General features: G+C 48.0%; 1 protein-coding gene across 1 annotated transcript; it reads right to left on the bottom strand.

Annotated features, from left to right (window-relative positions):
• Positions 1–4,512: 4,512 nt before the first annotated feature.
• Positions 4,513–11,022, bottom strand: NKX2-8 (NK2 homeobox 8). Its single transcript, XM_028720455.2, has 2 exons — positions 10,579–11,022; positions 4,513–5,890 (listed from the first exon to the last, which is right to left on the bottom strand). Exons 1-2 carry the CDS (start codon positions 10,730–10,732, stop codon positions 5,358–5,360), a joined length of 687 nt encoding a protein of 228 aa, XP_028576288.1. The 5' UTR covers positions 10,733–11,022; the 3' UTR covers positions 4,513–5,357.
• Between the last annotated feature and the right edge of the window lie 889 nt (positions 11,023–11,911).

Genomic DNA, 11,911 nt, shown 5'->3' with positions numbered 1-11,911 from the left:
AAGTGAGCTTTATGTCTGAGTGAGGTTTTGAACCCTGGTCTCCCAGGTCCTGGTCTGGTCTGTCACTCCAACCACTACACCCCACTGTCTCTCTGTAATAATTATGGAGCTACTTCTGAGGATGTGCAGACCTAATTTCCCCTAGACCTGAGTAGCCATAATGTAATGAATATTAAAAGACATGCCGAGCAGGAAATATGACACCATGGTACTTTGTGAACTTCCCATTTTATGACGTATGATGTATATCTGCATTTGAGAAATTAAGGCTGCATTTATGTGGAAGGAAGGGCCAATCAGTGACCTGGCTGAGACACTTTTAATCAGCAGTAAGGAACTTAAACCTCCCAAGTGGATCATTCCTGTAGAAGATATAACATGTGACCCAACTTACCCAGGTTGACAGGCACCTCTTTGAGCTGGTTCACACATGCACATATTTTTAAACTTAATTAGTGGAATTTTCAGTGGTGATGGGTGTGTGCAGTGCTTTTCCCCCCGGGGGTACACATTCCCCTCAAATTTTTGTTTGGCCTCGTTGAGGGGCAGTATTTCAATATGAGTAGGAAAATGAAAGCATCCCCAAACATATATATATATTTAAGAAAATAAGCACTGTGTGTGTGTGTTAGTGTGCAAATAAGCCATCCCAGATTGCACATCAGCACAAAGAATTCTCCCTCCTCCTTACTTGCAGTACTTTTCAATGGAGGCAGTTCCCACATCCCACTGCCCAAGGATAGAGAAATCAGGTGATAAGACCTGGGTTTTTTAATGACTTAACTCCCCCCCCCCCCGCCCTTCTTCGTACGGTTGCACTGGTTCAGGCATTCATTTCATCTTCCAGAGAAGCTTTGCCAGATATTGAGCCTAGGACCTTCTGTATTGAAAGGAGATAAGCTACAGCCCTTTTATGGAGACGGGGCACATGGGCTCCCCGGTGCTAAACTAATAACAGAGGGCTCGGAGCAGGGTGAGGACAGCTACCACTGAAACAAACTTGCAAGATGCGGGCGGGGCAATGGCTGTGCCACATTTATTTCAGCAGGAGATACTTCCAAAGAATTTCTGTTTGGGTCCATCTGCTGCCACTTTCATAAGTATTACTTTTTGGGATAATGTTTCGTGAAGTATGCAAAGCTGTTTTTGTTGTTTGAATAAGGCAGAGAGGATTGTTTACCGTAAAAACCAATTTGGGGTGGGAGGTGGGGGAATCAGTGCCAGGTTATATTCAGGAGTTCAACAAAGCCTAAGCAAGGCTTAAGTGAAGAGTTAACATGCAAAGTAGCTTCCAGTCTATCTTCTACAAAGTCTATTGCTAGAAGTCGCAGCCCCTCCCCCACCCAATCATTGGTTATAAAGGCTTTTTTATGATACAAATTTGATAATCTCCCTTCCATGTTGGCATCGTTCTAATTTGCGTTGTAAGCCCATAAAATTCGGGCTCTTTGTCTCCCCTGAAGGCCACAAGGTTTTCAAAGATACCATTGTGCCGCCTAAAACCTATAAAATTGTCACTAGGGACTGATTAAACAGTCCTGAATTGAAACAGTGCGGGATTTTTTGTCTTGGTCCCTTTCAGGCATGACAATGCCCTTTTCAACTCCCGAGACAAAAGGGGGTTTAAGGGAGCGATTCTCTGGGAGATTCTTCGGAGATAACCCCAACCATATGGAAGACAAGGTGGCCAGCAGCTGAGACAAAAAAACAGGTGACAACAAGGACTGTCCACCCCAACCCCCAACCCCGGAAACAAGAGGCTGGACCCGAATATCCTTCTGCTCCCCACTCAGATGTCTTCTTGAAACCACCACCCACGGAGTTGGGCATCGCACAATGACCCCCGGCCCTCCACAACAATGGGACTGAGAAGGCCCACTGCAGCCAAAGGCACACAAGCAAACACACACACACACACACACACACACACAGAGAGAGAGAGAGAGAGAGAGAGAGAGAGAGAGAAGTTGCTTTGTGGTCGACCCACCAATCAATGCCCAGAGAATTTGATCCTGCGCCAAGACGAGGGATGGTCTGGTTGATAGCCTCAAAAGCAAAGAGGTGCGCTTAATTGAGAAGAGTCCATTTTCAGATGAGCTGTTTTAAGGAAAGGGACACACCCGGGCAAACGTCCTTCTTTGGCACCAGTCCTGGTGGGAAGTGAAGCCCCTCATATTCTTCATCTTCTTCTTCCTCATCTATTTATATGCCACTTAAGGCCAAGGCAGTCTCTAAGCAGTTTACAAAAAAACAACACATTGTAAACACACAAATACGCATGCACAAGTAGCAGTAAAGCTGAAAAACTAGAATACCCAAATAAAACAAAATCATTAAAAAGTAAACGCAGCCGTACATTGTGAAAACAACTAAAGAGTCAAGGTTCCATCTAGAAACCATTCAGCCAAAAGGAGTGGGTCAGTAATATTTCTCCTAGTATAATATAGAGCAGACTCCCCCCCCCCTCCCCTTGGCTTAAGAAGCCATCCAGCCAAACCAAAGGGTCGATAATATTCCTCTTAATTGGCGTTCGAGAGAATGCGCGCAACTCCCATCTCCCTACCTCCACAGCCAGGTAGCCAAGAGAAGCGAGGAAGGACCACACCACCACTTTCGAACTTCGCAGAAGGCGAGAGATAAGGAGGTCAAAGGACCAGTTCAAAATCCAACCTGCACTGTTTGCCCTAGAATTTCAATTCTTCTACCCAACGCCAGATCACTTCCCTCTGCTATCACGATTGAGATTATGCTGTTTGCCAATGAAAGAGGTAGCAGGTTCCCATCCTAAAATCATTTAAAAGAGCCTGGAAATACGCAAAGATTTTTTAAAAAAATAAAAATAAAAATCCTGCCTTTCATCTCAGTTTGTAAAAGTTGAGAAACTTCGAGGGGCTCGGTTTAAGTCTTCATTCTTATCGCATTGCGGCTGACAATACGTGAGGGAATCCGAGAAAATCCCTAGATAACCCCCCACGCCCTGCGAGCCAATTAGGCAGTGAAAACGTGCGCAATTGTTCCAAATAGCATCGCGAAACCAAGTCAGAGCCGGTTTCTTTCCTGTCGGAAGAGCTGTTTGGAAAATATATATACATTCTCGGTACTGTCACTTCGCAAAAACAAGGACAACATCAAATCAAATGAAACAATCGATCAAGGGAGGTGGCAGAATATTAGAAGGGCTGTGCAATAATGTCTCCAACGGTGCTGCTGCTGCTGTTACTACTACTACTCAGCTTGCATATATGCACGTTTTATTGTGCGATAAGAAAGGGAGGCATTTTTCAGGAAGCTTGGAGGAAACCAGCTGTTTTAGGTTCCTTTCCAAGGAAAAGGGTCCGGGGCAAAGTTCCGTTTTTAGGCTATATAATGCTTCCTTTCCCAGTTTCTGAACGCAACGCTTTGAAATAAATATATCCTATTTTTTGATACGTTTCTTATAAATCCGGCTAACGTTAACTTGTATTTCAACGCGAGATATTTGAGCACGTGCGAAACGGCAGTTGAAGCAAATGGATTTTTCGAAGCCAGCGGTGTCAATGTAATTGGGCCTTTAAGTATTAGTTCGCCGTGTAAATTCTGGGTACAGTCATTGCCTGTAACTATATATCATTAGGGCAAACGTTTAGTTCAGAGCATCCGTCTTCCTGTACACATTCGTATGGTAAATTTAATGGCAATCACATTGATCAATGTAGCCTTGCATTAATAGGACGAGATGGTGGTATTCAAATATGGCATTTGCCAGGTCGCAGACTGAGGATCTCTCGATCTATGTGTGTGTGTGTTGCTTTCCTACCGCGAAGGGGTCCTAGCCTTCCAAACAGTCCTAGAAGCCCATATGCAGGAAAGCAAGCCAGAGAGAGTGGGGAGGGGTCAAGCATCTCCCTAACAGCTTGTCACTTGACAGTCACTCTTTCCGGTGTAAATTGCCCCTTCGACATAAATGCAGGGAAGCAATTCGACCTTCTGAGCGTTTACAGACTTGCGAACCCCGCGAACTCCAGCGGGACTACCGGTAATTTTAATCCCATAATTCCAAATGACCAGGCAACGGCATCCAAAAGATATTTAAAAAGATATTTAAAAGGGAACTTAGTGGGATCCTTCCGGAAGGGAAGAGACCTTGGTCGCTCCCAAACACCAATTTATTGGATCATTCGCCCTTGATTTGCGAGAAGAGGACGAGGGCTATTTATTGAGCCTTTGTTCTAATTTGTTTACTGGTAATATGAAGTTTGGCCAAGCAATTGTTAGCCTCACACTTTTCAGTGCATTCTCCTCCTCCTCCCCGCCCCGCCCCCACTTTCCTTATCCCCCGAAGTCCGATCTTTTGCGGGGAGGGAGTTTGTAGCACCAATTAATTTAAGAGGGCAACCTGAATTTGCCGGCATGGTCCCATCAGAAATAGTGGATGATGTGGGACTTCTGGGATCGCAAGCGCGCGCTTCTTGGGATGCCGGCCTCTTCTGCCAAAAAGACACGGATCCCGAGGGTGGTTTTTGTTTGCCAACAATCCGGTTTATTGATCAGGGTAAGAAAGTTCTATTTGAAAATCAACTACGTCTGATACAAGCAACTCACTATTCGTTTTGTTTAGAATGAAACTCAACCTTCTTTTTCTTTTAAAAAGCAACTATGTTTTCGGCCAGCTTTCTAAAACAAAAGGCCGAAAACAGGGTTAGGGCGAGACGATCAAGGTTAGCTACGCCAGGCATTCCGATCCCCACAACATTGACAGGGAAGTCCCGTTGAATTCTGTTCTTTCCCAAGTAACACCAGGATCCGAAGCACCCCTCCCACACGGCTGTCTATTAATCCGGAACAACTACCATTCGTGGCTTTGCTACTCACAATCGTTCATGAGGGCTGCCATCCCATTTCACCGATAACAATGGGTAGAAAATCCCCATATTTTCCCGACCCCTTACTTTGAACACGTGTGTGTGTGTTGAAGGGAAATTAACCCGGGTCGGGCGATCTTAACTTTGCACCCTTCCTTTTATACGCGTTCCTATTTGCCAATCCTCTTTGGAACTTAACCCCCAGGAAGAGTGCGTAGGATTTGCAGCCTTGAAGATCCCACTGTTACTTCCGCGTAAAGATAATTTGGCGGGGGCGGGAGAGTGGATTGGGCCCACTTCCCTTGGTAGCAAGCTGCTGGGGATTTGAAGTCTGGGTTTTTCTTTCTTACTGGTTGGGATCCGCGGCTCATTTTACTCTAAAGTAGTACTATCCAAGCCTCGCGAGATGAAGGCACCAGTCCAAGGCGTCGCCCCAGGGCAGGCGGGGTCCAGTATGTGTGTGTGTGTCTCTCTTTCTCTCCTTCTGGCAACCTGTCTGCGTCCTCGGCGCCTTCCTCACCCCCAGTTCCAGGAGACCAGGGCCGGCGGCGCTAAGTGCTGGTAGGCGGGGAAGAGGCTTAGCGAGGCGGCCTGCGGGAAAGCCGGGTAGCCCTGGAGGCCGAGCGCGCTCTGGGCGCCTCCGTAGTCCTGCGCCGCGCCGCTGCAGCTCTGGCACGCCTTGCCTTCGCGCACCAGCACGGGCACCACCACCCTGCGCAGGAGAGGCGCCGCCGCCGCTCCTCCGGCGCCGGCTCCTTCCCCGGCGCGCTCTCCTCCGGCGCCGCTGCCCTTGGCGCGCTTCATCTTGTAGCGGTGGTTCTGGAACCAGATCTTGACCTGGGTGGGCGTCAGGCGCAGCAAGTGCGCCAGCTGCTCCCGCTCGGGCGCAGACAGGTAGCGCTGCTGACGGAAGCGCCGCTCCAGCGCCAGAGTCTGCGCCTTGGAGAAGAGCACTCTGCGCTTCTTCTTCTTCTCGTCGTCGTCCTCGTCCGCTCGCGTCGAGGCGGCGGCCGGCCGCGATCTGCTCTCGGGGCCGCTCTCGTCCGAAGCTGCGGGGCAAGACAAGGGTTGGGGAGGGAAGGAGACAAGGCAGGCGCGTTAGATCCCGTTTCGTGGTTGTCATTTGCTTATTTACCGCTGCAAAGGGACGCGTGTAAGCGAGGATTAGGAAATTCCGGAAGACTGAAAGCGCAGTCGAAACACCATCATCATCAACACCATCATCAATGAAATACAGTGGTTCCTCGGGTTAAGAACTTAATTCGTTCTGGAGGTCTGTTCTTAACCTGAAACTGTTCTTAGCCTGAAGCACCACTTTAGCTAATGGGGTGTCCCACTGCCGCTGCGCGATTTCTGTTCTCATCCTGAAGCAAAGTTCTGAACCTGAGGTACTATTTCTGGGTTAGCGGAGTCTGTAACCTGAAGCGTATGTAACCCGAGGTACCACTGTACTGTTCAATGGATCCGACATATAGGTTAGGTCTGAATGATACGTTATGCTGTGTTTGTGGAGAAAGAGGGCATGGGGAAGAGCCTGCTGGATCAGGCCTGCTCTCACAGTGGGAAACCAGATGCCTGTAGAAAACTCCTAAGCAGTTGTTCAGCCCAAGAGTACTCTCGCCTCCTGTGGTTTACAGCAACAGGCATTCAGAAACATAGTCATCATCGCTAGTAGCCCTTGATAGCCCTCTCCTCCATGAATCTATCCAATCCTGTCTTAAAGTCATCCAAGTTGGGGGCTGTCACTGCCTCCTGTGGGGGTGAGTTCCACAGTTTAACTGTGCCCTGCGTGAAGAAGCACTTTCTTTTACCTGATATGTGTATTTCTAGAAATATATAGCTATAGCCACACACAAAATGCAGAAATAAATCTGCCCAACCACCCATAGATCCATTTTCTCTGGAGATCCGACAAAGCCGAAGCCCAAGAACCGAAACGGTAGCGCATTTATCAGGGCGCACTGTGACCTTTTTAATTGGACAGGGCTTTGATGGTGGATCGGGTAGGATTTACACAGGAACGCACGAAGGTGCTTTATACTAAATCAAACCACTGGTCCCATCCACGGGAGTAGCTCTCCAGGGTTTCTCAAGGGAGACATTCCCAACCTTACCTAGAGATGACTCTGGGAATTCTCTGGAGCTAATTTCTCACCCGCCTCATCTTGATTTTTAAATGTGGCTATTTTATGCATAGTTTAATGTTTTGTTGCCAGCCAACAACACTGGAGACTGACGTGAACTGGTCTCCTGGAGCACCAATCCACTCCCGCAAGAACCTCGGACAGGAACAGGAGCAGCACTAGGACGCGGGAGAAGTTGCGCAGCCGAAACCGCCTTCCTGTGGTTTGCGTTGAGAAGACAGCGCTACCGCTTCTGTGTCACGCGAGTTAAGCGCGAGACTGCGGGCAAGATTTCCTTTCAGCTATCATCTTGATGAAATATTGTTCTTATCTTACCCTATCTATTGGAAGGGTTTTAGAATAGCGAATATCTCCCCCTGATTTCAATGAGCTCCAGCCAGTCTTTTTACGAAATATTAATCGTACAATTGTAGAAATGGGTTTGTGGCTTTTAGCTCGCTGAGTTCCTAATCTTTTGCGTTTTATCTTATTTTTTTAATCATACTTGGGCAGCTGGAGCGCTTGATAAAGCTGCGAAACAGTAAATAACAATGATTGGTGCATTTGGTGGTTTGTATGGTGCGTATATATGTATGTGAGTGAGTGTGAGAAAAGAACAAGAAAAGTGAGAGGTAGACGTTTATCGGATGCCCAAAAATCTATTAAACTTTCTCATCCTTCTTATTGCCTCTCCCATACACACACACGCCGAACTGCAAGGGCTCAACGTCTATTTTAAAGTACCCTTTTGTATGCGCCGTCTCCAAGCGTAAGGTTAGATCAAGAGATCTCCCGGAAGCCTCCCAAGCAGCCGCTCGCCTTAATAAGCTAAAAGAAGAGAAGATGCGGCTGAGCGCATTTGTAATCCTAAGCATGGATGGTGGGTGGGTATGTGGAAGTGATATTCCTGGTGGATTTACTAATGGCAAATGCTTTGTTTATACGGTGCGTGAAACATGCTTCTAGAAACCAATGGGTCTGTCTTCCTGTCTTTCTGTGACAAGAATCTCTCCCCACCTCCTCTCATTCAGGAGTCGCTTAGCTGCGAAGGGACCAGCTTTTATCGAAGTGGCGGATGGAAAAAATCGGAATGGAGGCGCATCAGCAAGAATACCTGCCAGGGTTTATGGCCAAGGGCCATTGCCTCCGGAAGACCCCACTAGTAAGCCCTGGGGCGCACCATTTTCCTAAGAAGCGTTTTGGAAGACTGAGCTGGGTTATTAGGATTTTAAATAAGCTAGTACCCGTTGTGAATTACTCTGTCTGTAAATGGACTCGTACTCGTTTGCGTATTTCTTTAATTTAGTGCCGGAGATTTAAGATGCAAGCCGTTCCTGTTCCGCAAGGGGAAGGGTCCTTAGATATCCAAGAACTGCTACTCCGCTTCTGGAAACATTGGGCCAAACGGGAAGCATCTTCTGGAGCGACACACTCTTGTATTTAACTAGGGGATCTGCTTTTGGTGAAAGCAGAGCCGAGGCCTGGAAAACGACCCACTACTCTCCTCATCTTGAATACAAGGGAGCTTAAACTATTGGCAAGACGACCGGAAACAAGTTGACTTGGACTTAAGCTGCGTACACAACATCCATTTCTAGCACACCCACCCACCCAAATAATTCTGGCAACTATAGTTTACCCCTCACAGAGCTGCAATTCTCGGCATCCTTAGCAAGCTACAGTTCCCCGGATTAATGGGGTGTGTGTGCTTTAAAGGTTTAGCGGGCACACAGCCTGTAAACCCATCTGCTCTCGGTGGAACCAAAGCTACTTTCATCGAAGGTCGCAATCTTGGGCGCGTTTACTTGGGAGTCTCTTCGCATCTAATGGGACTTAATTCTGAGCAAATATGCATAGGATCGGACTAAACGGCAGCCTGAAAAGGCTATTGGGGAATCGTAGGGAGGGGGAGTTTATATTTTACAACGCTGCAGGCAGCACGATTCGGCAGAGTGAGGCTTGTAGGTGTGGATTTCATTAAGTCCGCCCCCCTCATTTTCCTTGATCGAACATTTCTCCAAACCTCACCGAGGTGGAAGAAAAAATCACCGCCTAGCCAGCCCAAATTAAGCTCTGTCCCATTGATTTCAAAGGGAAATCAAAACACGTGGCTACATCTCCCACTGAAATCAATTGGAGTTTTTTTTTTAAAAAAACCAACCTTAAGTGTGGCTGGATTTTACCCATAACTTGGTTAGCATTCAGCTGGAGTTCAGACCAATGGGACCTGAATCCAAGCGCTGGAGTTTATCGGGCTTCGAACAAATATGCATCGATGGATGGATGAGTCAGATCATCTTTCACTATTATATTACCATCATGATCTAAGCCATGGATTCTGTAGAAAGGCTGGAATTTGGTACATGCGTACATACTAACGACCACAGAAATAGACTACAGTGCTTTAAGAGCCATTACTTGGAAACAGAAATCGGTGGTGAGGGAAGGGGAGGGAAAGACAGACCGTAGAAATCAGATATGATGAGGAAATTGCCCAGGGATATACTGAAGCGTGTTTTGTAATTAAACAAACTGAGCCCCTCGGGGGGGAAACTACAAAAGACAGCCACGGATCTAATCTTGTTGCCCAGCAATACAAGCATATTCTACATTATAATTACTACAGTAATATTAACTAATTACAGCAACTATGGTCTAGATTGTATACTGGGCTGAGCTTGGTTTGTTATTTTTATCTACAGAAAATGTTTTGATTTTCCATAAGGTGGGAAATATCTCTATGAAGTCTGTTTCCCTGCCTCTAAGCAATTATAAAAAACTATGAATAGAGATCTGTTGTTTTTTTTAAAAAAAAAAGACTATAGAATCATATATTATATATTTGCCAACATCTTCATCTAGGCACACGTTCATTCAATGGAATTTTCTGGCTGAGGAAGTGTCCTTAAATTCGTATGGTACATTTTCTGTAGAAAACGGTAGATATATAATCGGCAAAGCATTAATAGTCGAGGTAAAAGGCACCGTCAAGAAACAAAAAAATAACCTTACATGTGAAGTCGTAATAGTTTTAGTATATAATATGTGACCAATTAGTAAATACATATTATATTAATATCTGAACAGACGCATATGTGTCCATCTTGAAGATGTTAGCGCGGAGGAGACAATACCTAAGCTGGACCATTCCTAAACACAAAGGCTACTACAGGGATCTCACGGTTTTGCCTGGAGTAAGCTTTATGATAGGAAGAAATGTATTTCTGCCTTGCTTTGAGTAACGAGTGTGTGGGCGTCCCTGGGTCCGTGTACACACACCTGCGTACACCAGCGATATGTATGAAAGTCAAATATGACATCTCTCGCTCAATATCTCCTCGATGCATAGCGTTATCGATTTCCCTTCGGTGGGGTGGGGGGGTTCTCCCCTCTCTGCCGCACGCACGCACCTTTCCATCATCTCTGCCCAGCAATATTCTTGGGGTTCAATATTCCTCCGCCCATTATCTCTGGGTGACCACCACGTTCCCGTTATCTCCCCGCCTGTTACATCTCCCTCTAAGATGGTGGTCGCCTTTATTTTCTCCCTCCCTCTTCCCCGGATCTCCCCCAAGCCCTTCATCCCTGTGCGATCTCCGCCGCCCCCCACTCACACAGATACTGGCTCCTGTCCGTTTCCATCCATTCCCGGTACAGGGAGCGGCCGTATCCCTCGCTGGGGTCCTGCTCCTTGCCTCCGCCGCCTTCCGGCTCGGGTAAATCCAAAAGGCTCCGCACCGTGAAGCTGATCCTGCCCACGGTAGTCATGGCAGAGATGCCCGCTACCGCCTCTTAGTCAGTCCTCGGCAGTGGCGGTGATGGGCAGGCTAAGGCGAGGAGAGCGCAGCTACTGGGTGCCGGGAAGGCTCGGCCGGAGGCTCATCCCTGCTTCCCCTCCGGCGAGAGATTAGTGTCGCTTACCGAGGGGGCTCCTGTTTATATCAACAGTCCTCCTCCCCAGCGTCAACACGGGCTGCTTTCAAACCGTCCCTGTCTATGGGATGCTAAGTACCTGAATTAGTCAAGTGCTCAAGCTCTAATGGGGAGTAAGGGCAACCTCAAACCCCCCCCCCCGCACGCACACACACACACGCAGCCCCCTACCCATCCCCCCTCCTCTCCCCACCCCCCACAGAATCACCCCTCCCCAAAGCCAGCAGGAAGCAGCTTTCAGTGTTACAGATTCTGTCTGATTAGGCCAAAGTGGGGACAGATAATGGTAATTGTTCGCCGTGAATAACATCTTGGGTGGTATGCGGGGACCAGCAGCCGCCCTCGCCAGCCCCTCCGCCCTTCTGTGAGCACACAAAGTGAATCCTCGCAGGGACATCCGCAGCGCTTGTCCGGGGCTCGCTTGCTTTTCGCCTCGAGCCCTCCCTCGCTCCTCAGCCTTTTCACGAGAATGCAGGAATTTATTCATTGTTTGTTTTCTTCTCCCGGTTTGGGAACCACTTCGGGGGCACAGCTACCCAGGATTCAGCCTCAATGGGTCCCCTTCTCTTCTTTTGCAGAGGGTGCGTAGGGCTTTCCTTCGCGCCTCAAACATCCAGGGGCGTACCCCGCGGGAACAGCCTCTTGAGTCCCTCTCCGCCCAACGCCAGGGAGGCACCAGCGTGGCTGAGCTTCCCAGGTCGTGAAAACGCTTTCCCAGGAAGCCCGTTCCGTCAGTGGGACCGGGGTCCTATTTCCAAAGAGTATGGCAGACTCCTAGCTCGACCCATCATCTAGTGGAGGCCAAACCACAGAATCATAGAACTGTAGAAGGTCCATGAGGGTCATCTGCGCCAAACCATTGATTTCTGCTTTCCAAAGGTGTGAGCCTTCCTTGCAGCCAAGTTAGCGAAGGGCCACAGTTCAGTGTGAGAGAAAAGGCTCTGTATGCTGTCCTTTCTGGGTTCAGTCCCCAGCATCCCTAGGTAGGGGTGGAAAGACTTCTGCTCCAAACTT

The sequence above is a fragment of the Podarcis muralis genome, chromosome 1 (genome assembly GCF_964188315.1).
Source record: "Podarcis muralis chromosome 1, rPodMur119.hap1.1, whole genome shotgun sequence".
Classification (NCBI taxonomy): Eukaryota; Metazoa; Chordata; class Lepidosauria; order Squamata; family Lacertidae; genus Podarcis; species Podarcis muralis.
Note: the sequence above shows the minus strand (reverse complement) of the source record. Positions and strands in the feature narration are given on the sequence as shown.

Excerpts from the sequence above, each read along its gene's own strand:
- NKX2-8 (XM_028720455.2), bottom strand. The coding sequence starts at position 10,732 with ATGACTACCGTGGGCAGGATCAGCTTCACGGTGCGGAGCCTTTTGGAT. Across the intron at positions 5,891-10,578 it reads GGACAGGAGCCAGTATCTGT|CTTCGGACGAGAGCGGCCCC; the intron begins GTGAGTGGGGGG and ends CTTGCCCCGCAG.